The sequence below is a fragment of the Scheffersomyces xylosifermentans genome, assembly GCF_036884685.1.
Source record: "Scheffersomyces xylosifermentans strain CBS 12540 chromosome Unknown RJT20scaffold_8, whole genome shotgun sequence".
NCBI classification, from domain to species: Eukaryota; Fungi; Ascomycota; class Pichiomycetes; order Serinales; family Debaryomycetaceae; genus Scheffersomyces; species Scheffersomyces xylosifermentans.
The window spans coordinates 714,297-742,151 of record NW_027042946.1 but is presented as its reverse complement, the minus strand read 5'-3'; the positions used below and the strand labels follow the sequence as shown (position 1 = coordinate 742,151).

The 27,855-nt window shown below is 41.0% G+C and overlaps 8 protein-coding genes across 8 annotated transcripts; 6 read left to right on the top strand and 2 right to left on the bottom strand. All coding sequences in view use genetic code 12, as the record gives it.

The window, feature by feature from the left end:
• Nucleotides 1-160: 160 nt before the first annotated feature.
• Nucleotides 161-6,835, top strand: ACC1 (acetyl-CoA carboxylase; the record flags this gene model as incomplete). The annotated part of the gene is made up of 1 exon (XM_064915637.1): nucleotides 161-6,835. One exon carries the CDS (start codon nucleotides 161-163, stop codon nucleotides 6,833-6,835), a length of 6,675 nt encoding a protein of 2,224 aa, XP_064771970.1.
• A 170-nt stretch (nucleotides 6,836-7,005) lies between these two features.
• RJT20DRAFT_131322 (uncharacterized protein) lies at nucleotides 7,006-8,347 on the top strand. Its single transcript, XM_064917980.1, has one exon. The coding sequence runs from the start codon at nucleotides 7,076-7,078 to the stop codon at nucleotides 8,282-8,284; it is 1,209 nt and encodes a 402-aa protein (XP_064771969.1). The 5' UTR covers nucleotides 7,006-7,075; the 3' UTR covers nucleotides 8,285-8,347.
• An 816-nt stretch (nucleotides 8,348-9,163) lies between these two features.
• GSL2 (Gsl2p) lies at nucleotides 9,164-14,089 on the top strand (the record flags this gene model as incomplete). Its single annotated transcript, XM_064915647.1, has 1 exon — nucleotides 9,164-14,089. One exon carries the CDS (start codon nucleotides 9,164-9,166, stop codon nucleotides 14,087-14,089), a length of 4,926 nt encoding a protein of 1,641 aa, XP_064771968.1.
• Nucleotides 14,090-14,122: 33 nt separating this feature from the next.
• On the bottom strand, nucleotides 14,123-15,219 carry RJT20DRAFT_64055 (uncharacterized protein). The gene has a single exon (XM_064921061.1). The coding sequence runs from the start codon at nucleotides 15,142-15,144 to the stop codon at nucleotides 14,155-14,157; it is 990 nt and encodes a 329-aa protein (XP_064771967.1). The 5' UTR covers nucleotides 15,145-15,219; the 3' UTR covers nucleotides 14,123-14,154.
• Nucleotides 15,220-15,486: 267 nt separating this feature from the next.
• Nucleotides 15,487-16,573, top strand: RJT20DRAFT_100491 (uncharacterized protein; the record flags this gene model as incomplete). Its single annotated transcript, XM_064915629.1, has 3 exons — nucleotides 15,487-15,852; nucleotides 15,976-16,242; nucleotides 16,394-16,573. 3 exons carry the CDS (start codon nucleotides 15,487-15,489, stop codon nucleotides 16,571-16,573), a joined length of 813 nt encoding a protein of 270 aa, XP_064771966.1.
• A 205-nt stretch (nucleotides 16,574-16,778) lies between these two features.
• Nucleotides 16,779-17,441, bottom strand: RJT20DRAFT_137353 (uncharacterized protein; the record flags this gene model as incomplete). Its single annotated transcript, XM_064918559.1, has 2 exons — nucleotides 16,779-16,904; nucleotides 17,043-17,441. The coding sequence occupies 2 exons, from the start codon at nucleotides 17,439-17,441 to the stop codon at nucleotides 16,779-16,781; spliced, it is 525 nt and encodes a 174-aa protein (XP_064771965.1).
• Nucleotides 17,442-17,733: 292 nt separating this feature from the next.
• PWP2 (snoRNA-binding rRNA-processing protein) lies at nucleotides 17,734-20,856 on the top strand. Its single transcript, XM_064917979.1, has one exon. The coding sequence runs from the start codon at nucleotides 17,858-17,860 to the stop codon at nucleotides 20,693-20,695; it is 2,838 nt and encodes a 945-aa protein (XP_064771964.1). The 5' UTR covers nucleotides 17,734-17,857; the 3' UTR covers nucleotides 20,696-20,856.
• A 772-nt stretch (nucleotides 20,857-21,628) lies between these two features.
• On the top strand, nucleotides 21,629-23,096 carry RJT20DRAFT_146868 (Rab family GTPase; the record flags this gene model as incomplete). Its single annotated transcript, XM_064918885.1, has 3 exons — nucleotides 21,629-21,645; nucleotides 22,351-22,427; nucleotides 22,507-23,096. The coding sequence occupies 3 exons, from the start codon at nucleotides 21,629-21,631 to the stop codon at nucleotides 23,094-23,096; spliced, it is 684 nt and encodes a 227-aa protein (XP_064771963.1).
• Nucleotides 23,097-27,855: the final 4,759 nt, after the last annotated feature.

Below are 27,855 nucleotides of genomic sequence, written 5' to 3'. Positions count from 1 at the left end.
CTATAGTCCACCTACTAACATCTCCAGAGCATTTTACCCTCTCCAAAATCTCCACTTTGTATATAACCAACGACTTCTATCTACCACCAGTAGCCGTCGTTTTCTCACTCCATTTTTCACCCGATTTCCATTTCTATCGCCCAAAGCTCTCTTCAACAAAATGTCAAACTCCTCTAAGGACTCGTCACCAGACTACTCGTCCCTTCATGAGGGTCTCCCAGAGCATTTTCTTGGTTTAAACTCAGTACATACTGCTGAGGCCTCCAAAGTGACTGACTTCGTCAAGTCCCACCAAGGTCACACCGTCATTTCAAGAGTACTTATTGCAAACAATGGTATTGCCGCCGTGAAAGAGATCAGATCCGTCCGTAAGTGGTCTTACGAAACCTTCGGCGACGAAAGAGCTATTCAATTCACCGTTATGGCCACCCCAGAGGATTTGGAAGCCAATGCTGAGTACATTAGAATGGCCGACCAATTCGTCGAAGTTCCAGGTGGAACCAATAACAACAATTATGCCAACGTTGACTTAATTGTAGAAATCGCTGAACGTACCAACGTCCACGCTGTGTGGGCTGGTTGGGGTCATGCTTCTGAAAACCCCCTCTTGCCAGAGAAATTGGCAGCCTCCCACAAGAAGATTGTATTCATCGGTCCACCAGGGTCTGCTATGAGATCTTTAGGTGATAAGATTTCTTCTACCATTGTCGCACAACACGCCAAAGTGCCTTGTATTCCTTGGTCTGGTACCGGTGTCGATGAGGTTGTCGTTGACCCAGAAACCAAGCTTGTTTCCGTCTCCGACGAAGTCTACCAAAAAGGTTTGTGTACCTCCCCAGAAGATGGTTTAAAGAAGGCTAAAGAAATTGGATTTCCAGTCATGGTAAAGGCCTCCGAAGGTGGTGGTGGTAAGGGTATCAGAAAGGTCGAAAATGAAGAGACCTTTCTCACCTTGTATGCTCAAGCTGCTAACGAAATTCCAGGTTCTCCAATCTTCATCATGAAGCTTGCTGGAGACGCCAGACATTTGGAAGTTCAATTACTTGCCGATCAATACGGTACCAACATTTCCTTATTCGGAAGAGATTGTTCTGTTCAAAGAAGACATCAAAAGATTATTGAGGAAGCTCCAGTGACAATTGCCAATAAAGATACATTCCATGAAATGGAAAACGCCGCTGTGCGTCTTGGTAAACTCGTGGGTTATGTTTCCGCTGGTACTGTCGAATATCTTTACTCGCATGCAGACGATAAGTTCTACTTCTTAGAGCTTAACCCAAGATTGCAAGTCGAACATCCTACTACCGAAATGGTTACAGGTGTTAACTTGCCAGCCGCACAGTTACAAATTGCTATGGGTATCCCAATGCACCGTATAAGAGATATCAGAACATTCTACGGTGTTGACCCACACACTTCTACTGACATTGATTTTGAGTTCAAGACCGAAAACTCTTTAATCACACAAAGAAGACCAGTTCCAAAGGGCCACACCACTGCTTGTAGAATCACATCCGAAGATCCAGGTGAGGGTTTTAAGCCTTCTGGTGGTTCTTTGCACGAATTGAACTTCAGATCTTCTTCCAATGTCTGGGGTTACTTCTCTGTCGGAAACCAGTCATCTATCCATTCTTTCTCTGATTCCCAATTTGGTCATATCTTCGCTTTCGGTGAGAACCGTCAAGCCTCCAGAAAACACATGGTAGTTGCTCTTAAAGAGTTGAGCATTAGAGGTGATTTTAGAACCACAGTCGAATACTTGATTAAGTTGCTTGAAACACCAGATTTTGAAAACAACACCATCACCACCGGTTGGTTGGATGAGCTTATTACTAAGAAGTTGACTGCTGAGAGACCAGACCCTGTCGTTGCTGTTGTCTGTGGTGCCTCTGCTAAGGCTCACATTCAAGCCGAAGAAGACAAAAGGGAATACATCCAGTCCTTAGAAAAAGGTCAAGTTCCAAACAAGAGCTTGCTCAAGACAATCTTCCCAATTGAGTTCATCTACGAGGGACAAAGATATAAATTTACCGCTACCAAATCTGCTGCTGATAGCTACACTTTGTTCTTGAACGGTACTAGAGCTACTGTTGGAGTTCGCCCTCTCTCTGATGGTGGGTTATTGATCGCTATTGGAGGAAAATCACACTCCGTGTACTGGAAAGAGGAGGCTTCTGCCACTAGATTATCTGTCGATGGTAAGACCTGTTTGTTGGAGGTCGAAAATGATCCTACTCAGTTAAGAACTCCATCCCCAGGTAAATTAGTTAAGTATCTCGTTGAAAGTGGTGACCACGTAGTTGCTGGTCAACCATATGCCGAAGTTGAGGTTATGAAAATGTGCATGCCTTTGATTGCTCAAGAGAATGGTGTCGTTCAACCAATAAAACAACCGGGTTCAACAGTTAATGCAGGTGACATCTTGGCCATTTTGGCACTCGACGATCCATCTAAGGTGAAGCATGCTAAACCATTTGAAGGAACATTACCAGACATGGGTGACCCTATAGTTCAAGGAACCAAGGTAGCACACAAGTTCCAGCTCAATGCCTCGATCTTGAGAAACATTTTAGCTGGTTACGATAACCAAGTCATCTTGAATCTGACTTTGAAGAGCTTGATCGAAGTCTTGAAGGACAGAGAATTGCCTTTCTCTGAATGGAACCAACATGTTTCGGCCCTCCACTCGCGTCTTCCTATTAAGTTAAATGAATCCCTTACCGCTTTGATTGAAAGAACTTATTCCAGACAATCAGACTTCCCTGCTAGACAACTTTTGAAACAGATTCACAAGGCTGCAAATGAGCATACTGATGCCTTATTCAAAGACACCGTTGCTCCATTAGTTGAAATTGCCACAAGATATGAGGGCGGATTAGTTGAGCACGAGTACAATTTCTTTGCACAGTTACTTCTTGAGTACTACGAAGTTGAGAAGTTATTTTCTGGAGACAATGTCAGAGAAGACGATGTCATCTTGCGTTTGAGAGATGAAAACAAGGCTGATTTAAATAAAGTTATTGCAACCTCTTTATCTCACTCAAGAGTTAGTGCTAAGAACAACTTAGTGCTCGCCATTTTAGAAGAATACCAACCACTTTTGCAGTCTTCTTCCGGTACTGCTGCTTCTATTAAGGAGTCCTTAAGAAAAATTGTTGAACTTGACACGAGAGGTACTGCTAAGGTAGCTTTAAAGTCTAGAGAAATTCTTATCCAATCGTCTTTGCCATCCATCCAGGAAAGATCGGATCAATTAGAGCATATCTTGAGATCTGCTGTTCTTGAGACATCGTACGGTGAGATCTATGCTAAGCACAGAGAACCTAAATTAGATATTATTCAGGAAGTTGTTGACTCTAAGCACACAGTTTTCGATGTCTTATCACAATTCTTGGTTAATCCAGATGAATGGGTATCTATTGCAGCTGCTGAAGTGTATGTCAGAAGATCCTACAGGGCTTACTCCTTGGGTCCTATTCAATACCACTTCCATGACCGTTTGCCAATTATCGAGTGGAAATTTCAATTACCTAGCTTGACTTCTTCGCAGTACAATGCAATCCAAACTCCAAGGTCTGATCCTGCTCATCCTCTGATCAATAGAGCTGCTTCCGTTTCGGACTTATCGTTCGTAGTGGATTCTAAGGTGGACCAGAAGACTAGAACTGGTGTGTTGGTGCCAGCCAGACACTTGGATGATGTCGACGAGATGCTTGGAGCTGCTTTGGAAAGAATCCAACCAAGTGATGCCATCTCTTTCCTGACCAAAGCTTCAGAACAACCTGGTTACATTAATGTCATCAACGTTGTCATCACCAACGTAGATGGCTATGATGATGAAGAAGACTGTCTTAAGAGAATTAGGGAAGTATTAGACGAATTCAATGAAGATTTGAGAGCTGCTGCTATCCGTCGTATTACTTTCGTTTTTGCACACAAAATTGGTACTTATCCAAAGTATTACACTTATACTGCTCCAGAGTACAATGAAAACAAGGTTATTCGTCACATCGAACCAGCTCTCGCCTTCCAATTAGAACTCGGAAGATTGGCCAACTTCGATATTAAACCTATCTTTACTGACAACCGTAACATCCACGTTTATGAAGCTGTCGGTAAGAATGCTCCTGCTGATAAGCGTTTTTTCACCAGAGGTATTATCAGAACAGGTGTTATTAGAGACGAAATTAGTATTAGCGAATACTTGATTGCAGAATCAAACCGTTTAATGTCCGACATTTTGGATGCTTTGGAGATCATCGATACTTCAAATTCCGATTTGAACCACATTTTTATTAATTTCTCCAACGTCTTCAATGTCCAACCAGAGGAGGTCGAAGCTGCTTTCGGTTCTTTCTTAGAACGTTTTGGAAGAAGATTATGGAGATTAAGAGTTACTTGCGCCGAAATCCGTATTGTTTGTACTGATACAAAGACAGGTACTTCATTCCCATTACGTGCTATCATTAACAACGTTTCTGGTTACGTTGTCAAATCCGAGTTATATATGGAAGTCAAGAACGGTAAGGGCGATTGGGTCTTCAAGTCCATTGGTCAGCCGGGATCTATGCACTTGAGACCTATCTCTACTCCATATCCAGCCAAGGAGTCTTTACAACCTAAGCGTTACAAGGCCCATCTTATGGGTACAACTTACGTTTATGACTTCCCAGAGTTATTCCGTCAAGCCACTATTTCGCAATGGAAGAAGTATTCTAAATCCAAGATTCCTAAGGAAGTTTTCACCTCGTTGGAGTTGATCAACGACGAAAATTCGGATTTGACTGCTGTAGAAAGAGAACCAGGTTCGAACAAGATTGGTATGGTTGGTTTTAAAGTAACAGCCAAGACTCCAGAATATCCAAGAGGCCGTCAATTCATTATTGTGGCTAATGATATTACGCACAAGATTGGTTCATTTGGTCCTGAAGAAGATGAATACTTCAACAAATGTACTGAGTTGGCAAGAGAATTGGGTATTCCACGTATCTATCTTTCTGCTAACTCCGGTGCTAGAATTGGTATTGCAGATGAATTGGTTCCATTATTCAAGGTTGCTTGGAATGTTGATGGCCAGCCAGAGAAGGGTTTCAAGTACTTGTATTTGACACCAGCTGATAAGAAGACTGTTGATGAGTCTGGTAAGGGAGAAACCGTTGAAACCGAAAGAGTAGTCGAAGAGGGCCAAGAGCGTTACCTCATCAAGTCTATTATTGGTGCCGAGGATGGTTTAGGAGTCGAGTGTCTTAAGGGTTCTGGTTTGATTGCCGGTGCAACCTCCAGAGCTTACAAGGATATCTTCACTATCACCTTAGTTACTTGTAGATCTGTCGGTATTGGTGCCTACTTGGTCAGATTGGGTCAAAGAGCCATCCAAATTGAAGGTCAACCAATTATCTTAACGGGTGCCCCAGCCATCAACAAGTTATTGGGTAGGGAAGTCTATTCTTCCAATTTGCAATTGGGTGGTACACAAATTATGTACCGTAACGGTGTCTCGCATTTGACTGCTTCTGATGATTTAGCGGGTGTTGAGAAGATCATTGAGTGGTTGTCTTACGTTCCAGCCAAGAGAGGTATGCCAGTTCCAATTTTGGAATCTGAAGACCCATGGGACAGAGACATCGACTACTACCCAACTAGGGGCGAGCCATACGATGTCCGCTGGATGATTGAGGGTCGCCAAGTCGAAGGCGGAGACTTTGAATCAGGTTTGTTTGACAAGGACTCATTCCAGGAGACCTTGTCCGGATGGGCCAAGGGTGTCGTAGTCGGAAGAGCTCGTTTAGGTGGTATTCCTATTGGTGTTATTGGTGTGGAAACTAGAACCGTGGACAATTTGATCCCAGCTGATCCTGCTAACCCAGATTCTACTGAGATGATGATCCAGGAAGCTGGTCAAGTTTGGTACCCTAATTCTGCTTTTAAGACTGCTCAAGCTATCAATGATTTCAACAACGGTGAACAATTACCTTTGATGATTTTGGCTAACTGGAGAGGTTTCTCTGGTGGTCAAAGAGATATGTACAATGAAGTCCTTAAATATGGTTCTTTCATTGTTGACGCTTTGGTTGATTTTAAGCAACCAATATTTACATACATCCCTCCTACTGCCGAATTAAGAGGTGGTTCTTGGGTCGTCGTTGACCCAACCATCAATGCTGACATGATGGAGATGTATGCTGATGTTGACTCTAGAGCTGGTGTTTTAGAGCCTGAGGGAATGGTCGGTATAAAGTACAGACGTGACAAATTATTAGCTACTATGCAAAGATTAGATCCAACATATGCTGAGTTGAAGAAGAAGTTGAGTGAACCAACATTGTCAGCAGAGGAATACGCACTGGTCTCAGCTAAGATCGTTGCCCGTGAGAAAGCTTTGTTGCCTATCTACCAACAAGTTTCTGTGCAATTTGCAGACTTACATGACAGATCTGGTCGTATGTTGGCCAAGGGCGTCATCAGAAAGGAAATCAAATGGGTTGAAGCAAGAAGAATCTTCTTCTGGCGTTTACGTCGTCGTTTGAACGAAGAGTACGTATTGAAACTCATTGGCGAACAAATTAAGAATGCCAACAAATTAGAGAAGGTGGCTAGACTCAAGAGTTGGATGCCAACCGTTGATTACGAAGATGACGAGGCTGTTAGCACTTGGATTGAGGAACACCATACCAAGTTGCAGAAGAGAATCGAAGAATTGAAGCAGGAGTCCACTCGTCAAAGCATCTCCAAGTTATTAAGTGAGGACCCAGAAAACGCTATTCATGTCTTGAAGGACTTGGTCAGTTCTTTACCAGACGAAGAAAAAGCGGAATTCTTGAAGTCACTTAAATGATTATGAATTGATCATTCATCATAGATTTTAAACTTAATCTTTTCTACTAGAAACTACTAATATTCTTTTCTATATTCTATCTTTTTGTGTATTTAATTAGGAAAACAGGAAAACTTTTTATAATCATTCTCATTGTAGATGATACCATCTTGTGCGTATAATGTTTAGGTACGAAATAGTTTTTTGCAATCGTTTTTAATATTCTAACTTGTCAAGTTTAGTTGGAGTGAAGTTTTAAGAATGATACTTCACAAGTCTCTAGTGATAGTAGCATGGTATTATTCTACCGCCGTTTGGGCGATACCTTATTTGGTTTCACTAAAGGGCAATGAGAGCTTAGAAGCTTTCTTCTCATATGATTTATTACACCCAGCCACAGAACAAGTCAAGGCGCTACTTACAAATTCCTTCTCGATTGGAGACTTTCATGGGTTTTCAGGCAACTTTTCCAAATCTGTCGTTGAGCGGATAAAGAAATGTCCTTTAGTCGCCGAAATCACCCCAGATTTTATAGTAAAAGCGTTTGATATCGAAGTTCAAGAAGACGCTCCAAGGCACCTATCCAGGTTATCTAGCCTCAAAAAGCTTAAAACTGGTAAAAGCACCAACTATGTGTACGACAACGACGCTACAGGGAAGGGAGTTTATGCTTATGTGTTAGATTCTGGCGTCGAATTAGGGCATCCTGAATTTGAAGGTCGGGCTCGCTTTGGGAAAGACTTCACCAACGAAGGTAGTGGTGATAAGAATGGTCATGGCACTCATGTTGCAGGCATTATCGGGTCAAAAACGTATGGGGCAGCCAAAGGAGTTGAAATGATTGAAATTAAAGTATTAGACACTGATGGTTCTGGATCTTTAAGCACCATCATATCTGCTTTAGAATTTGCTGTGAATCATAGAATGAGAAGCGGCAAGCATGGAGTTGCAAATCTTTCACTTGGAGCATACCGAAATGCCGTACTCAATCGTGCTGTCAATGCAGCAGTCGATACTGGTCTCATTGTTGTAGTCGCTGCTGGGAATTCCAATATCAATGCTTGTTTGACAAGTCCAGCTAGTGCTGAAAAAGCAATAACAGTTGGTGCCATTGACGATTTCAACGACTCTTTAGCTTCCTTCACCAATTGGGGTGAATGCGTTGACGTCTTTGCCAGTGGAGCATATGTCAAGAGTCTTAATGCCCTTGATTATCACAACCCAGAGACTCTATCTGGTACGTCCATGGCAGCACCAGCAGTCTGTGGACTTATAGCCAATCTTCTTAGCGAAGGAGTTCCGGCAAACAAAGTTAAAAGTGCTGTGCTTCAACTTTCTTTAAAGGATCAGATTTCCAGGACTTCATTATTCTTACGAAGGGGAACACCCAATAGAATAGCTTACAATGGTATTCAAGAAAAGGAAAGAGACTGGAGCTCAGATTCAGATTCAGACTCAGACGAGAACTGATAACTGAAATAATATCAAAGTTTTCAAATTTCTATTTTCGTAGTGAATAAGTTAACATGGTAACTATATAACTATATAAGAATTAAAAATATCATTTATCTAGGATTATCTCTACTCTTATCTTCTTATTCTCTTCCTTACAACTTATTCCATATCGATAATTACACATATTTAGACTGCAAAAAAGTAGACCCGCGCTTTAACACATTTCACTTTTCACAACCAGTACAAAAAAAAGAGAATGGCGGCTATCTTTAGGATTGAAGACCACTATTCTTCTTGTAATTAAGGCGTGAAACTTTGGCAATTGAAGTAGAAATCTGGCGTTGGTTGATTTTGGTGTATTTTAAGTGGTATTCGAATTGTCTGAGCTTACTGAATTGCCAAATACAACAATCCAAAATGCCTAGACATAGCGCTAAACTGAAAATAACAAGCGTGCCGACAGGGACTGCAAAAATGGATGAAGATCCAATCGAGATGCTTAAGAGAACTGCTACTGCAATTAGTATGGTTTACCCTTGCTTGCCTTAGTGAATATTGTGGCTTCTAACAATCAATCTTTTAGGTTATAACGATCCAGTGACAGGTGCTTATGGAACATCGTACCCTCTAAGTGGATTCAAAACCCCATTCGTAAACTCCAGTAGATGGGCAGATGTGGGAAGAATCGGCAGTAACTACGTGCCTGAAGGGGATAAAGAGAAAAAGATAGGCGGAGCTCTAGCTGAAACAGGGATATATGAAATATTCAGTAGGCAATATGACCCCTACCCGGCATGGAACACCCCTGATGCTCCTATCACCTGTGAAGAGATAGAGGCGATATTCATCCAATTGACTGAGATTTTTGGTTTTCAATTTGATAGTACTCGTAACATGTTTGACTATTTGATGCGTTTGCTAGACTCAAGGGCTTCCAGGATGGGTCCTTTCCATGCCTTGAAGACAATACATGCCGATTACATTGGTGGGGTGAATGCCAACTTCAAGAGGTGGTATTTTGCGGCCAGCTTGGACATTGACGATTATGTGGGATTTTCCAATGTTCATTCGAATGGAAAGATCAAGAAAACGAAGGACGAATTCGTTTTCTCCATCGATCAGGCCGAAACCCAATGGTGCGTAAACATGAATAATCTTTCTGCCACAGATTGTGTTGTACAGGTATCTTTGTACCTTCTATGCTGGGGAGAGGCTAACAACATTAGATTCATGCCTGAATGTTTATGCTTCATCTTCAAGTGTTGCAATGATTACTATTATTCACTTGATGTCACTGAACCTGTTCATAATGTTACTGTCAGCTTTCTAGATCATGCTATAACCCCTCTCTATAATTTCTACAGAGACCAAGCATATATTCTCGTTAATGGAACTTACTATCATAAAGACAAAGATCACAAATCTATCATAGGTTATGATGATATGAACCAACTATTCTGGTATGGCAAAGGTCTCGAGAAACTAGTTTTAAAGGACAAAAAGACTAAATTAATGAGTTTGCCTGCAAGTGAAAGGTATCAGCATTTGAACGAAGTTTTGTGGAGCAAAGCGTTTGGTAAGACGTATTTCGAAAGAAGAAGTTGGTCGCATGTATTTGCCAACTTCAGCAGAGTCTGGATCATCCACATATCTATGTTTTGGTACTACACTCTGTTCAATTCTCCCACGTTATACACGAGAAACTATCAGCAGCATTTGGACAACCAGCCTACAGTAATGGCAACCTTATCTGTCATGTCTCTTGCTGGTGTAATAGCGGATCTCATTTGTTTAATCAGCACGATATTGGAGTTTACATTTGTCCCAAGGAGCTGGGCTGGAGCACAACCTTTGTTCCAGAGAATGTTTTTCCTTATTCTTGTTCTCTTTGTGAATGCAGCACCATCAGTCTATTTATTTTGGACTTATCCACTAAATGTTCAATCAAACTCAGGTTTGACTATAGCCTCGATACAATTTGCTTTCTCCTTATTTGTTGTATTCTATTTCTCTATTACTCCTATAGGAAAACTCTTTGATTCCTATCCGAACGGCTCAGGCAGAAAGTATCTTCCTACAAAGTACTTCACAGCCTGCTTTTACTCACTTAAAGGAACCGACAAGGTTGCATCATATGGCTTGTGGTTTGCGATATTTGTGTCCAAATTCATTGAGTCATACTTCTTTTTGACATTGTCCTTGCGTGACCCTGTCCGGGAATTAAGTATTATGAAGATGAACCGCTGTTCTGGAGAGAAATGGATTGGAGATTGGCTTTGCAAACATCACCCATTAATTGTTTTGGGGCTTGTTTATTTAACTGATTTAGTATTGTTCTTTTTAGATACGTACCTTTGGTATATCGTCTGGAATACGATATTTTCGGTATGCCGCTCCTTCTACATTGGTGCTTCGATATGGACTCCCTGGAGGAATATATTCTCCAGATTACCAAAGAGAATATTCTCCAAGATTATCTCAGTTCCAGGTTACAAGAATGTTAAGGCAAAGCAACTTGTTTCTCAAGTGTGGAATTCTATCATTATTTCCATGTACCGTGAACATCTTTTATCTTTGGAGCACGTACAAAAACTACTATATAAACAAGTAACCATTTCTGATGGAGATGAAACTACAGTACTTAAGGAGCCTACATTTTTTGTTTCACAAGAGGACCAATCAATGAAATCTGCCCTTTTCTATGAGCAGTCCGAAGCTCAAAGGAGGATCACATTCTTTGCCCAATCATTGTCGACGCCTATGCCAGAAGTCAATCCAGTTAACACTATGCCTTCATTTAGTGTTTTAGTGCCACATTACAGTGAGAAGATAACTCTTTCATTACGAGAAATAATAAGAGAAGAGGAGCAATACTCGCATGTCACAATGTTGGAATACTTGAAACTGTTACATCCCTTGGAGTGGTCTTGTTTTGTTAAGGATACGAAGTTGTTGGCTGAGGAATTTGATACTGACACATCATCGCTCGAATTACGCAATGAATTGAAAGATGACTTGCCCTATTATTCTGTTGGATTCAAAGTGGCAACCCCAGAATATATTCTAAGAACAAGAATTTGGGCGTCCTTAAGATCGCAGACTTTGTATCGAACTATCTCAGGATTTATGAACTATTCAAGAGCCATAAAGCTCTCATTCGATGTAGAGAATAGTACAGTCGCTGGCTTTGAAGATGAATACGCCAAATTGGAAGAAGCTGCTGTGATGGCTCTTCGAAAGTTTAGAATAATTGCTTCTATGCAACGGCTTAAGTCTTTTAATGCAGAAGAAAGAGAAAACAAAGAATTCCTTCTCCGTGCTTATCCAGAACTTCAAATATGCTACTTAGACGAAGAATTTGATCCAGAAACAGGAATGACTTCTTATTATTCAGTATTAATAGACGGAAGTTGCGCGTTAGAAGAAAATGGAGAAAGGGTTCCCAAGTATAGAATTAAACTTTCCGGCAACCCTATTCTTGGCGACGGAAAATCGGACAACCAAAATCACTCGTTGATATTCTGCAGAGGAGAATACATCCAGCTAGTAGATGCCAATCAGGATAACTATTTGGAGGAATGCCTCAAGATACGAAGTGTTTTGGCGGAGTTTGAAGAATCCACAATACCTCAAGATTCTTATGCAAAGGAATTAAATACTTCCGAATATGCCCATCCTGTTGCGATAATTGGTACAAGGGAATATATTTTCTCAGAAAACATTGGTATACTAGGAGATGTAGCCGCCGGTAAAGAGCAAACGTTCGGAACCTTATTTGCAAGAACGTTGGCACATATTGGAGGTAAACTACATTACGGTCATCCAGACTTCCTTAATGGAATCTTCATGACCACGAGAGGTGGGGTTTCAAAAGCTCAGAAGGGACTCCACTTGAACGAAGATATATATGCTGGTATGAATGCTGTTCTAAGGGGTGGCAGAATTAAGCATTGCGAATACATGCAGTGTGGCAAAGGTAGAGATCTTGGTTTTGGTTCGATTCTCAATTTCACTACCAAGATTGGAGCAGGTATGGGAGAGCAGATGTTGTCGCGTGAGTACTTTTATTTGAGTAGCCAACTTCCTCTTGATAGATTCTTGTCGTTCTACTATGCTCACCCTGGATTTCACTTGAATAATGTATTCATTATCTTGTCAATAAAGTTATTCTTGTTGGTTGGTGTCAACCTTGCTGCTTTGACTAATGAGACCACTATTTGTGAATATGATAGGCATCGACCCATAATAGATCCTCGGAGACCACTTGGCTGTTACAACTTGATTCCGGTAGTTCAGTGGCTAGAAAGATGTATTTTCTCAATTTTCATCGTTTTCCTAATCTCATTTGTTCCTTTAGCGGTTCAAGAGTTAACAGAACGTGGTTTGTACAAAGCTCTCACCAGACTCAGCAAGCACTTTGCTTCCTTCTCCCCCTTGTTTGAAGTATTTGTCTGTCGTATCTACGCTCAATCTTTAGTAAGTGATATATCTATTGGCGGCGCAAGGTATATTGCCACAGGGAGAGGTTTTGCAACCATTCGTGTTCCATTTTCCTCTCTTTACTCTCGTTTTGCGTGCGAAAGTTTGCACTTCGGATCATTATCGGGTCTTTTGATTTTATATACTAGCATTGCCATGTGGAAGATTCCGTTGATATATTTCTGGGTGACAGTGGCTGGGTTACTTATTTGTCCTTGTTTGTATAACCCCAATCAATTCTCATGGAACGACTTTTTTCTCGATTATAGGGAATATTTAAGGTGGTTAAATAGAGGGAATAGCAAGTCTCGATTGTCTTCTTGGATCAGCTTCACTAGATTGGGAAGAAGTAGAATTGTTGGAATCAAGAACAGAAGAGTTAATGTCCATGAGGATATCAAGGAAATCAATTCAGTGAAGCCAAATAGGTTGAGTCTTATGTATTCCGAATCGTTATTTCAATTAAGCGTTATTGCTACAGTGGGATGTGCATACCTATTTGCCAATTCACAAAACGACACCAAGGGAACAACTCCAGTTAATAGTATTCTTAGGATCCTCATTATCACTTTTGCACCAATTGTTGTCAATATGGTCATTTTGATACTTTTCTTTGTGATCTCTATTGTTACTGGTCCTTTGATCACGCTAGTATTTAAGAAATACCCATCTTGCATTGCTTCAATAGTGCATAGTCTTGCTGTGGTCAACCATGTTGCCTTTTTCGAAATTCTTTGGCTCTTTCAAAATTGGGATTTTTCCAGAACTATCCTTGGCTGGACATTGTCAATTCTCATACAGGCGTGGTTTTTTAAGATGATAACTGCAGCTGTTATCTCCAAAGAATTCCGTCACGATCGAGCTAATAGATCCTGGTGGTCAGGAAATTGGATTACTGCTGGCCTTGGATGGAATATTCTTTCGCAACCCTTGAGAGAATTCATCTGTAAAACCACAGAAATGAGCTATTTCGCCGGGGACTTGATAACTGGCCATTTGATTCTTTTCGCCCAGATTCCTATTTTGATAATTCCGTATGCTGATAAATGGCATTCTCTAATGCTATTTTGGCTCAAGCCAGAAAGTGAAGTGCGTCCTCGAGTGCTCTCTAAGAAGCAGAAAAGAAATAGACGTGCTGCCGCTTACCTATATAGCCTTCTTTTCTTATTGTCATTCTGTTTGTTTGCGATCATTTTCATTCTACCCTTAGTTGCTACGAGCTGGTTCGATGTGGACTTCGAGCAGTTTATACCTGAACAACTCCGCGATTTAATTCAACCTTTCACTATTGTCAATAGCCGCAAGGGATTACACAAGGGTATTATTCGCAATCATTCCTAATATTTTCATCTCTCTCTAACAATGATTAATAGCTTTATATATAGCATAGCCATATATACGTGTGCTTAATCTCTATTCAAAAGAAACTTGTAAGTCATGAGATTGGAGGGACTTGATTTCATTTCAATATTATCTAATATTTCATCGATGTACTTATCCTCACACATAAGAAGAGCAAGCTCATACTTACCAAACTTCGAAAAGGTTTTAAGGTGTTTCAAAATGATTTGATCCCAATTCCTGACAGCATTCTCTGTACAAACGAAGGCGGCAGCCTCAATAAAGAACTGAAGGAAGTCTGCATCAATACCTGTATCAAATGTAGTTTTGTACTCCTCATCAGTTAAGTTGACCACATATAAATAAGCCTTCTCCTTTTGCTGTGGTGGTAAATTCTTCAATCCTGCTAAATAATGCATTGACGACCTCTCTCCAAAGGGTACATCGTCTGGGAATTCCGCTTTACTCTCCTCCTTTATTTCAGAAGTCTTCGGCTCAGTTCCTTTGCTTGTGTTTGAAGCATCAATGGAAGGGCTAGCTGTCTTCTTTGGCTTACTCTTGTCCTCCTTGCTCTCCAGATCGGATGGGATTAATTTCGCCTTTGCACTAAAGTCCTCAGGTAACTCATCAACGTCTTCGATCTTGATTTCCTGTCGTTTCTCTCTCTTTGACTTCTCAGCAGCAGCAGCTATAAGTGGTACAAGTGCTAATAATTCGCTGTAAGCCAATTTATTAGAAGGATCGGTTTTCAAAACCGTCTCGAATGCTAATTTCGCTCTATTGAGTCTTCCTATCCCCTTGAGAGCCTGACCCTGTCTGTAGTACAATTTGACAAGTAGCTTTTCTTCCGGATTGCAATTCAATCCCTTCAAGCAGTCCTTCAATGCTCTTGGGTAATCTTGTAGTCGAAGGAAGCATTGAGCTCTGTTCGAGTAGAGAACTGCGTTATGCGAGTCAAGTTTAAGGGCGTCTCTGTAGATTTTGGCTGCCTTTTTATACTGCTGTGCTGCAAAGGCTTTATTGCCCTCTGCCTTAAGAACTTCTGCCGATAACATTATTGGTACTGGATTGATACAACGAAGAACTTCTACAATTGCCCGTTGCACTGATCAACGTAGAAACAACCTTCTTCCCGTTGATTTCACACCAACAAAAGGGATTGTGGGGGTAACAGTGAACATGAAAAGTTGGGATTGAAAATTTGGGCGTGCGATTTTACACGTGATATAAAGTGTGATTAATGTCACGTGTGTTTGAGCGTGATTTGACACGTGACACGAGTATGCTAGTTCCATATAGTTAAGCAGATGTAATGGGAAGAATGATGATAGTGGGATTAGTTCTTTTTACTCCAGTTGATGTAGTTTTGTAGTAATTGAACTTTTAAGCAGCTGAAGATGACTGTAGAAGAGCTCTACGATGAAATCAGTGCCATTGATGCGATTTTCCCGGGTTCTCATACCAGTGTAGCACGTCAGATTCATTCGTTCTCCATTCCAGAACATGAAGCGATTAGCATCCAGATGTCATTTCCAGAAGATTACCCCGAGGAAACGCCAAGTTTGGTTCAGGTGATCAGTAAAGATCTCATTATGTTTCCTGATACCAATTATCTAGAAAAAAACATACTAGAAGTATTGGCACGGGTGTTTAATGTTGGTGAGGTATGTATGTTCGAGTTGGTGACGGAGGTGCAACTGTTTCTAGAGAAGTACGAGAATGATAGAAAAGAAATGCAAAAATTGGCTGCAGAAGTACACAAAGTGGCTCTTAAGGCGGAAGTCAATGATGGTGAGCAAGAAATGGCATCTCTGCGGTCAGTAACGCCAAAGTTAGAGTCTGAAGCTACAGAGGGAAGCAGTAGAGGAGGGAATGCTAAACAACAGTTGCAGCACATTAATCCCTTGGATGGTTGGATCCAATCGGAACCAATCGTGGATAGAAATTCTACATTTATAGGATTTGCCAGGAAAGTTGACTCCATTGAGGAAGCTAAATCGTACTTGGGCTTGCTAATTACAGACCGAAAGATTTCAAGAGCTACTCATAATATAAGTAGTTGGCGTATACGAAAAGAGAACGGGGTTCAATACCAGGATTGTGATGATGACGGAGAAACAGCAGCAGGTGCCAGATTATTGCATTTACTAACGGTATGTGTATTCCCATGAAAGTATATTGAAGAATGGAGTTGTCCTTTCTAGCACGAAGTAGTTGGACTATATTTATTTGTAGTCAAAGATGATCTATTCCATTTCTTCATTAAAAGAAAGCAGAATTTGTTACTAACGATGTTGCTTATAGATGATGGATGCTTGGAATGTAATAGTCGTGGTCGCAAGATGGTTTGGAGGTATCCATCTAGGACCGGATCGGTTCAAACATATCAACTCGGCGGCTCGTGAAGCGGTCATCCGCGGAGGGTTTACCGACTTTGAAGCACATGAAAGCACTAATAATGCACACAGAAAGAAGAAGAAATGATACATTCAAGTTCTGAACATCTTCAAATTGTGGTTACCATAGGAGTAAGCTTTTGTTCCTTTGTCGTTGTCAACGGGGATATTCCGATTGTCACACTCACCAGCATATAAGTCTTTGACTTGTACCTAATACTTGATACTATTAATAATGAAGATTCAAACGAATCCACACAAAATATACGAATTACGGCAGATTTGATAGGATCTTATGTTTGAGTAAATCTTCTCTTTTTTTGAACAGTGGAAGATGTTTCATTGTCTTTAATAGATTCGTTAGATCTCTTTTTGGAGCCATTTTTATTATTATCAGACTTTGATCTTGAATCTGTATCCTGTTTCGTTATGTTAGTACTAGTTCTAGGGATATACTTGACTTCAATGGCAGTTCTTCAGTTTTAATATACATATAAACTCGCCTTTGCTCATGTCAATTCTTCGTTTTAAAGCATTTCTTTTACTTCTATACGTACTTGAACGGAATCCTTTATTCTGCCCAATTCTATTATTGGACTGATATCGTCTCCCTCCTGCTGAATTTTGGTGGTTTCTCCCCAAGTTTTCCTTGCAGCTGGCATCTTTACCTGTATCATGTCTTCATCATCCTCCTCGTTATCATCGTCTAAGCCAAAAGAACCAGAACCAGAAAATAAATTGACACTGGAATAACCAACACTTTGTACCACTGGCGAAACCCTGGCTTTTTGGATAAGCTTTGCAGAGTTTGGCATCACCCATTCGGAAGAGTCTTTTACTTTCTTCCCCTCGGAGCTTTTGGCACTGCTATTTGCATCTTTCAGCTGTTTGGAGTCTTTGGAGTCTCCCTTAAGCATGAACTTCATCGTCATGACTCTATTTGAAAGGCCGCTCATTGTGCAATCTGGTGTGAAATTTTTGTATTATAACTCTAATTTTTATGTCAAAATTCACTTATCTGCCAACTTCCTGCTACTCAGACCTCTATTATCCATAACAATCGTCAAAAGACACTTTCCCCGTATCATCCAACTACATTGACTCTCCATTAGTATCGGCTTCAAAATAATGGCACTGCTACCAATTTGAAAAACTTTCCTGTGTACAGCCAATACCTCACTAATAAATTTTTTTTGGCCCATCTCATCACCCGCTAGTCGCGCACTCTCCCATAGTTAAGTTATACCGAGACAAGTCAAATGGATTTGGATTAAATATCCATATATGTATATCTATTAGGGCACTTATTGGATAACTTATTGGATAAACTTGTTGGTAGAAAGTATACATTATTGATTTTTGCCAGTACGCCATGAAATCCGATTTTAGGTTTTCCAACTTGCTTGGAACCGTCTATAGAGAAGGTAACTTGGTGTTCTCGGAGGATGGAACCAAGCTCTTGTCACCAGTAGGAAATAGAGTGTCTTGTTTCGACTTGGTTCAAAACAGATCGTTCACATTCAGCTACGAACACCGTAAAAACATAGCGAGAATCGCCCTAAACAAGCAGGGAACGCTCTTGTTGTCTGTGGATGAAGACGGAAGAGCTATTCTCGTGAATTTCGTATCAAGAACCGTATTACATCACTTCAACTTCAAAGATTCAGTTCGTGATTTGCAATTCAGTCCCGATGGTCACTATTTTGCAATTGCTTGTAGCAGATTTATCCAAGTATGGAAGACCCCAGATTACACCGAAGATAGACAGTTTTCGCCATTTGTTCGTCACAGAGTTTATGCTGGTCACTATGCTGAAGTTACATCAGTGACATGGTCCAGTGATTCTCGTTTCTTCATCAGTACTTCCAAGGATATGACTTCTAGAATCTTTTCTTTACAGTCCCTGGAAAAGGATGTAGCCATGACATTGGCAGGCCACAGGGATAACGTTATCAAAGCATTTTTCAACAGCACACAAGAAATCATCTACACTATGAGTAAAGACGGAGCGTTGTTCCAATGGGAATACACAGAAAAGCCTGGAGATGACGACGAAGAAGATGAAGAAGAAGACGAAGACAGTGAAAATGAAGACACCGAGGATACCAAACCAAAGAGCTGGAGAATAACTGCAAAGAACTTCTTTCATTCGGATTCCAAAGTCAAATGTGCCACTTTCCACGCCTCTTCGAACTTGTTGGTCGTAGGCTTCTACAATGGTGAGTTCAGACTCTACGAATTACCTGACTTCAACCTTATACAACAGCTCAGCATGGGCCAGAATGCTGTTGACACTGTCAGCATCAATAATAGCGGAGAGTGGTTAGCGTTCGGTTCATCTAAATTGGGACAATTGCTTGTCTATGAATGGCAATCAGAATCCTATATCTTAAAGCAACAAGGCCATTTCGACTCTACTAATGCCCTTTGCTACTCTCCAGATGGCTCGAGAGTAGTGACAGCTTCTGACGATGGTAAGATTAAAATCTGGGACGTGATATCGGGCTTTTGTCTTATGACATTCACCGAGCATACTTCCTCAGTCACTGATGTCAAGTTTGCCAAGAAGGGACAAGTTTTATTCTCTTCTTCCTTGGATGGTACTATCAGGGCTTGGGATTTAATCAGATTCAGAAACTTTAGAGTGTTCACTGCCACTGAACGTATTCAATTCAACTCTTTGGCTGTTGACCCCAGTGGAGAGGTAGTTGTTGCTGGTTCTCAAGATACGTTTGAGATTTACGTGTGGTCTGTACAAACAGCACAATTGCTTGACTCCTTAACAGGACACGAAGGCCCTATCTCATGCTTGGCCTTCGGACAAGAGAACTCTGTCTTGGCCTCTGCATCTTGGGATAAAACTATTCGTATTTGGAACATCTTTGGTCGTTCCCAAACAGTAGAGCCTATCGAAATTGAAAGCGATGTATTGTGCTTAACCATGAGACCAGATTGCAAAGAGCTCGCTGTGAGTACCTTGGATGGCCATATTGTAGTGTACGATATAGAAGATGCTCGCCAATTACACATAATCGATGGAAAGAGAGACATACTAGGAGGAAGATATTTGGAAGACCGTTTCAGTGCAAAGAACTCAGCTCGTTCCAAGTACTTCACTACAATTAACTACTCTTTTGACGGGTTAACATTAGTAGCTGGTGGAAATAACAATTCCATTTGCATGTACGACATCAGCAACGAAGTATTACTTAAGAGGTTTACCGTGTCTCAAAACATGACTCTTAATGGTACTCAACAAATGTTGAACAGTGGTAAGATCACGGACGCTGGTACATCCAGCGACTTAATAGACCGTGATGGAGAAAACTCGGACGTAGAAGATCGGTTGGACAACTCGTTGCCAGGCTCTCACAAGGGAGATCCTAGCTTGAGATCATATAGACCAGAGATTAGAGTCAACTCTATCCAATTTTCTCCAACCTCTTCTGCCTTTGCTGCTGCTTCTACCGAAGGATTGTTAATCTACTCTGTGGATAACACTATTATCTTCGACCCCTTTGACTTGGACATAGATATCACTCCAGAAGCTACGTTGGAAACTTTGGCTGAGCAGGAGTTCCTTACAGCCCTTGTCATGGCATTCCGTTTGAACGAAGAGTACTTGATCCAAAAGGTCTATGAAGCCATTCCCTTAAACGACATCAAGTTAGTAAGCTCGGACTTGCCAATTGTCTATGTTGATCGTTTGTTAGGGTTCATTGGAAACCTTTTGACAAAGTACGAAAACCAGCATTTTGAATACAATTTGCTCTGGATCCGTCTGATCTTGAGTGCCCATGGTAAATACATCAATGCTTACAAGCACGAATTCGTCAGCAGCTTGAGATTGATCCAGCGTTTCTTGGGTAGAGTTGGTAAAGACGTTGTGAAAGTGGGTAAGAGGAATGGATACTTCTTGGACTATTTGCAAGTCTCCAAGGAGTTAAAGAACCAAGAAGAAGATGACGTAGATGATGACGTAGACGGAGCAGAAGACTACGTGAATGGAGATGTTGTACTACAAGATGATGACGATGATGACGATAAAGATGAGGAGATGACGGGAGACGAAGAAAACGATGAGTCTGGATGGTTTGGACCAAGTAGTAATGGAAATAAAAAGGCTGCAAATGGAATAGTCTTTGAAAACTCCAATGGAGAAGACGATTCTGACGAAGACTCTGACGATGTCTCGGACATTGAAGTATAACAGTCTCAACAGTCACAACAGTCACAACACATAACAGAATAGAAGTTAGAGTAACATAGTACAGCATTGCATTGAACAAAATTTGCATTAATTAAAATTGCATAGTTAAGTAGAAGAATAGTCGTAGAATAATATGACGAGACGCTATCATTAAACTTGAATTGTTGAATGTCCTATTCGAATAAGTAGGTTGGGCTCCCTTTTGGGTGCAAAATCCTTAAACTCGCATTTATAATAGTAAGGTCAACTGTTATCTCTTAAAGAGGTGATATGAATATCACTGAATAACTGCACTGAACTCCTCTTGCTGAAGATTAGTAGTGTCAAGGATTTCAAATCTCCAGTACTCCTTCATCCCTTTCCTTATCATCATGGTGGGACTTCTCCGGTGTCATACTTTATAGTCCCTTTGACTACTCATGAAATATCACAAATTTTCTACAATTCCTTTATCTGACTTATTACGATTATATATTACAAGCTATATATGTAGACTTGGGACTAGCTGAATCCCACTAAACTTCCATAATTTTGGAGTGTCTTTTGTTCTTCTAATCAAAGAAATCGTCCTCCTCTTCTTCATCGTCATCGTCCAAACCCATTGTGCTGTGTTTTCTGTCATAAATGATCTTTGTCGAGCTCTGCTTGTTGGAGTCTCTACTGACTCCGTCCAAGATCTCCACGACGTCCTTTTCGGTCAATTTCCGATTGATCTGGCCCATGGAGTACAACTTAACGATATATTGTTCTACCAGCTCGGCTCGGTCCGGTCTTACCATCCTGACTCTGCTCAATCTCTCTCTTGCGGCTGGTTCCAATACCCTTGAAAGAACCGACGCCTTGACGTCATCTTGTGGTTGTCCTTGTGAGCCAGCAGCGGAACTGGCACCGTTTCCACTGGACTTTTGTAGCTCTGCCAATCTGGCTGCTCTGATGGCGTTCAATTCTGCGTCATCCATGTTTTTCTTCTATTTTTGTTCTATTTTACAAACTATTACTCAAGTACTATTGATTATTTACTGACTACTCACTGTCCAACTTATTTTCTGCTAAACTTCCCTATCTCCGTAACACCATAACCCTCAAAACAGCGTCTTTTACAGCCATCTTTTCTTCCCTTTCCTCTTGTGCTGTTTGCAGTTTTTTTCGGCACCTCAATTCATTCCGCTTAGGTAACATGACACGTCCCCAGTAGGGAGCCGCTCACGTCAGCATCAAATTTTCCGTTCGTGATCAAAAACAAAGTGAGGGAAAAGAAAAAATGAAATGGTTGTGTTGTATGGCCGTAGCAGCGCTTGGAAAGAAGACAGAAGTAGTGGTATTGTTGATAGAAGACATAGCACAGTGCAGCGGTTAAAAGGTAGAAAACGTGTACGAAAGCAGAACCGGAACCGTCGTTAGATTCACCGTAAAAATTACTAGGATATCCATCAGAATCAACGGTAGATTTGGTTAGGTCAATTTGTTAGACTGTCTATAACACCTGACACTAGCATACTACAAACCACCACATCATTGCGATTACATTCTCGTGGACAATATATGCATCGAAAGTTGTAGATAAACAATCCGTCCATATACATAGCCACGGCTCCTAGCATCAAACCCACTCACAACGAACCCATCATGAGATCCAGTAGCATCGGAAGTGGCAGTAATAACCCCAGCGGGGGATCAGACAAGTCTAATATCTTGAGAAAGTACAAGATTGTGTTCTTGGGAGATCAAAGCGGTAAGTAGAGACAATCGGAACTCAAATGCGTTACAGAAGGTAATCGCCCACTAGATGACCCTATACTAACCCATTTTAGTTGGAAAAACTTCCTTAATCACGAGATTCATGTATGACACATTCGACGAAACCTATGCAGCAACTATCGGAATCGATTTCTTGCTGAAAACCATGTACTTGGACGATAACAAAACCATCCGGTTGCAACTATGGGACACTGCAGGACAGGAGCGATTCAGGAGTTTGATTCCCTCATATATCAGAGACAGTCATGTCGCAGTGATCTGTTACGACATAACTAACAAGAAGAGTTTCAACAACTTGGATAAATGGATAAAAGACGTAAAATTGGAGAGAGGAGACGATGTGATCATAGTGTTGGTAGGAAACAAGTCAGATTTGGCCAACGACAAGCGTCAAGTAACCTTGGAGGATGTGGAAGCATTGCATAGAAAGGTGGGTTCGAAATTCTTCATCGAGACCTCAACCAAAGCTAATCATAATGTGAAATTATTATTTAAGAAGATCGCACAAAGCTTACCCGAGTTTAACACCGGTGATAACGACCTATTAGCCACAGAGAATCGTGCCAATAAGCCAGAAACGATCGATATTCTGATCGAAAACAATTCAAGCACAGACGTCAATGGAGCCAATGGCTGCTGCTAAAGGGTTCTCGCAATCCATGACCCATGACGAATAAGCCTGGCCTTGTCTGTCGCAATCGGTTCCTCAGTCAATGGAGGTCCAATGTCCTCTTATCTAACTCATAAATATATATACCTTCTACAATAAATAGCCGGCTTCTCGTAAAACCGAGTCCGCCTTATAACCTATTGTTAACTGCATTCGACCTTTCTACTGTACACCATACAAGCCACAAACTCGGACTTTTCGCAACTGGTACGTGGCTCGTACTGGTTGTCCCTATAACGAAAATCCACTGTTGTTATACCACCCCTCTATGGAATCCTCGACCTATCAAGATAAGCTTTCTCTAACTTTCAACTACCGATATTATTTTTCTTACCACTACCGATATTGATTCGATTGCAGTATCCTTTCCTAAACGAGTAATCTACACATGCACAAAAAGCAATTTAGGTGAAGTGGGCTTTATCTGACGGAAAAAAAGTGTCTGAAATATGGTTTTTTAGTAATGAGCTTCCAGCGATTACTCCTACAGGAAAGGATCTGCTTATACCTGAAATATAATAAAGTAGGGCGAGCATAGGAGAAAGTGGGGTACTGGCAGAGGGTCAGTCCACAACTGGGTTGTTCTATTGTTCTGAGGAAAAAATGTTCGTAGTAAATGTAGTGGTTGCATGGAACGAGTATGTAGGGAGTTATCACCTCATATGGTGGAAATTACGAGGTCTATTGTTTGCTGTATAAGTACGAAAAACTCGAATGTTGACATGGCTGGCCTATAATTTAATTCTTAGGTGATATTACATGGAGTGACTTTGAATTTTGGGGTAGATTGGATGCTGGACATAAATGCTACGTGTTTGGTTTGCCCCTGGGCCTGGAAGGCAACCTAGCGCAAGGCACCAAGCTCCGAGTGACGTAGTTTTCCCAAGGTACATCAGATTCACGAGACGTGTATAATTAGGCACATCTCCGTCAAAAATACGTAACAGATGATCCAGGCGGCACGGCATTTTGATGATTGCCTGGCCGATGATAACGATGACAGAAATTATTTAAACTTCGTAGATAAAAAAGCTGCTTGAAAAATATGGGGCTATGATCATAGAAGATGTGGACTCCAAGGCGGATATACAGATATCGTAACCGTAGAAAAATACTTAGACTGCACGTTTTGGTAAATAATAAGAGTATAGATAAAAAAAAGTCCACATTGTCTAATGATAGCAAAATACCCTGAAATGCCATACAATTCCTCAAAATGTCGGAAATATCATTGAAGTGTATTGATTCAGCTTTCGGGGAGTCATGGCACAACGAAAGGACAATTTCTTGTAATAGTATCCATTGTAATTTCATGTAGTAGCTGTGCGTTTTACTATTCGCTTGTAATAAAGTTATATCAGGGTGCACATCAAAAAGAAACTATAGTATATTGTGTACAAAAATGGATACAAACGTTAAGTTCGTAAAGGTGTATGGCGTTTCAATACCTCTTATGGATTTACGTAAAAAAGAAGATGGTGGGGGAGAATCGGTATGGGGCAGCCTCTGGGGTCAATCTCAAACTTTGAACTTAAAGATTTGATTAGGATAAGGATAAGCAAATACATGTCAGCCAGCTTGAAATAAGGGTACCCCTACATTGGAAATCAATAACCCCTCGCGGGAACCTTTCGTTTCTGCTTGGCTGATCCAGGAGAGAAGTAGGCAGTGTTATGTTGCATTTTAACGTGAAAAGTGGGGCCTTGGACCTTGAAATGAAGACTCCTGATTACTGAATTTAAATCCCGTTTCTAAACAGTAACCTTAACCTTTCTTCGTTAGGTAAATCAACTATGTCATTATTTTTTTGAAGGGAGGGGGAGGGGTACAACTCGTTTGATACATTCGGTTTCTTAGTGCGACATTAGCAAATCTTTGAGGATAAGTATGACCATCGGTTTTGTGCCAAAAAGAGGTGAGGGGAGCGTTCATTTGGATACCGCGCGAAGTCAATCAAAGATGAGGTCGCATTCTACATGCCTAGATGAAATACTTCAAGACTAAACGTCGAGGGTAGTTTCACTCAGTCTGCTAAGCAGGACCACAGCCTATTACTGTTACCAGTTGTGCTAGGACTACTTATTAATTTTACCATATTATTGTCGGTGAATCTAGGTGGGGATGCATAGTGACAAAATATTATATAACGCATTGCATTAAATCAAACCACCAGTACATAATATATACGCTACTGGAGACGCCGACCATCCGCGAGATCTACGAATCACTAAGTATGTGGGATAACATATTTACAACTTAATACTGTAGAAATCAATCATTTACATTCGTTGTGCCCAAATAGGCAGTCTTACTGTTGGTTACGTAATAATCTCTAGATGGCCCTGAATAGACATTTTGTAGATCCATCGTGTCAAGATGTGAATACGTGAACTGCAACTGAGACGCCGTACAACAAATGGTATGGTCACAAATAGCCGGGGACTCCTCGCCTTAACATGCTACAATTATGGTGCATTCCCAGATATGACCAACAATTATAAAATACCAAAAATAAGAACAATGTTTGTACTTTCTCAACGGCCAAGACTCACAACCACTCACATATCGATCTGATCAGGATCTTGAGAGTATCAGGGCATAATTGGTCTTCTTTTAAGCTGGCCCATTGTCTGTGTATTCTAGATTTTTGTAAATGAAATAATTTTTTATTCCTTTTCGTTTAAGCATTTAACCCGGCTTATTTTCACGAAGACCTCCCTGTTGAGAAGATGGAGGCCTGCTACAGGAAGGACACAAACGACCAAGAACCCCAAACTAAAGAAAGCAGGTTGAAATGCGACGTACATGCACCTTGAGTATATTTCTTGTTTTATCTGCACGGATGGTGGCAGAAGTGAGATGGAAAGCAAGGTGGTACTTTTTGTCATGAAGGGGGCGATTTCTTGTATCTTCTTGGTGGCAATTTAGCGAGAGACACTGGGATACTACCTAGGACAACCAGGGCAACAAAATTCCCAAGGCCAGCAACCAAGATCCACACTGTTTGTCTTGTCTCACAACCGGTAACTCAATTTCCGTACTGACCCCTCTCCCCTACTTCCTCGTTCCCCTGTATCTAACCATATCAAAATTTCAATGAAATTAATTTACTCACGTTTTTTTTTTTTACTAATTATTTATTATTTTCTTATTATTTTTATCGCACAGCAAAATAATAAGTTTAGTCCCGAAAAGCATAATTTAATCACAAACTCGCAAATCTTTTTATTAGGTACGTTTTCTTTCTGTCGTGTTTGTTCAATTGCAGGAACTCCAATACTGGAGTCGTTGGATATATCAGTACGTAGACACAAAGAATTAGCTTAAATAATAATCTGCCGAATCATAAGTTGTTTTCTTGAGAACAATGATGGTCGCGGCTAGCGGCAGCAGAAGCTGTGCAGATGCACAGCTTCTGTCGCTGCCGGTGGTGTAGGGCCCGTCAACAGATACTGAGATTGACGGGGTGGGTCATATCTATGAGCCAGTCGCAGGGACGAATGTAACTGGGACTCCTTGCGTGGCAGATCGTTAAAAGCAATCACCAAAACGCAGCTAGTGCTCACCACCATTCCCTTCCTGACGAGAACCAAGCACTGGTCTTCGGCGCCGGGTCCCGAATCCATGGCACTCCGACGCACAATTGAGAGAACAATAGACAGTGGTTTTCTCTGTATCTGGTTTCGCCATAGTTCCATCTAATGCTACTCTGCACCATCCAACAAGAAGCGCCCGCAGAAATTCCAGCTATTGTTCTACTGCTCAAGCCCCAAAAAAATACTTAAAATAGGTAACTCTCAAATATAGTTTTTAAACTTTTTGGTGCAAGGAACTCTCATTCTATTCTAGTAATTTCCTCTAGAAAATAGGTGGTGTCTGATTTTTTTGCCTAGTGCGCTAGGTACCACCTAATCATTCATTTTTCTCCAGTGTGCCTGGTGCAACAACGACATATTTTCTCGTATAAATAGAATCTCATCCGGCTCTTCTGCGTGTACCCCCAGGCCCGTATCCTGGTTTCAATACTTATCCCATAGTCTTCATACTCGTGGTGTGCCTCCACACCATATAAACCACGGCATCTCCCACCCTTTCCTCCCTTTCCATCATTGCCCTGCCTCGCATTCTACCTCCTGCAATTCGCATTGCCTTGCACCTTTCAAATAGACTTTTTGCTTTTTTTGGCCCTGCAACTTACCTCTCCTCCTGACATTTTTCAGGCCCACTATATTTTTTCTACCTAAAATAGGGACAAAAAACAAGAAACCAAAAACCGAAAACTGAATTTCATACAAAACGAGCGAAATCTGCTTGTGCTGCCAATTTGGATTTGGAGTTTTACAAGACAGCGAAATTGAACTTGGGTTGTTTTATTTCGCATTCACCACACCTTACGTTGGTAGTTTCGTAGTTCTAGGTATATACACGTATACCTGAGATCCCCAGGAGATCCTGTTGCTGTTCCGACACATCGTACCATTCTTTTACATACCCGCTGCCAGCTTTCCGTAGCCGTGAACACACGTCTCATCGTTAGCCGCTGGTATATCCCTTTCTAGTTAGCAGCTTTCATAGCATTCTACTGTTGCCACGACGGGCCTGTTGAGTTTGCTACTCCTAGCCAACTAGTGATACAGTTGACTTGGTTACCTTCGCCCTTACAAAAGCTCGCTCAACTTTCTGGGTTACCAAACACTGTTGTGATTTTACCAATACTGTTATTACTAGCGTT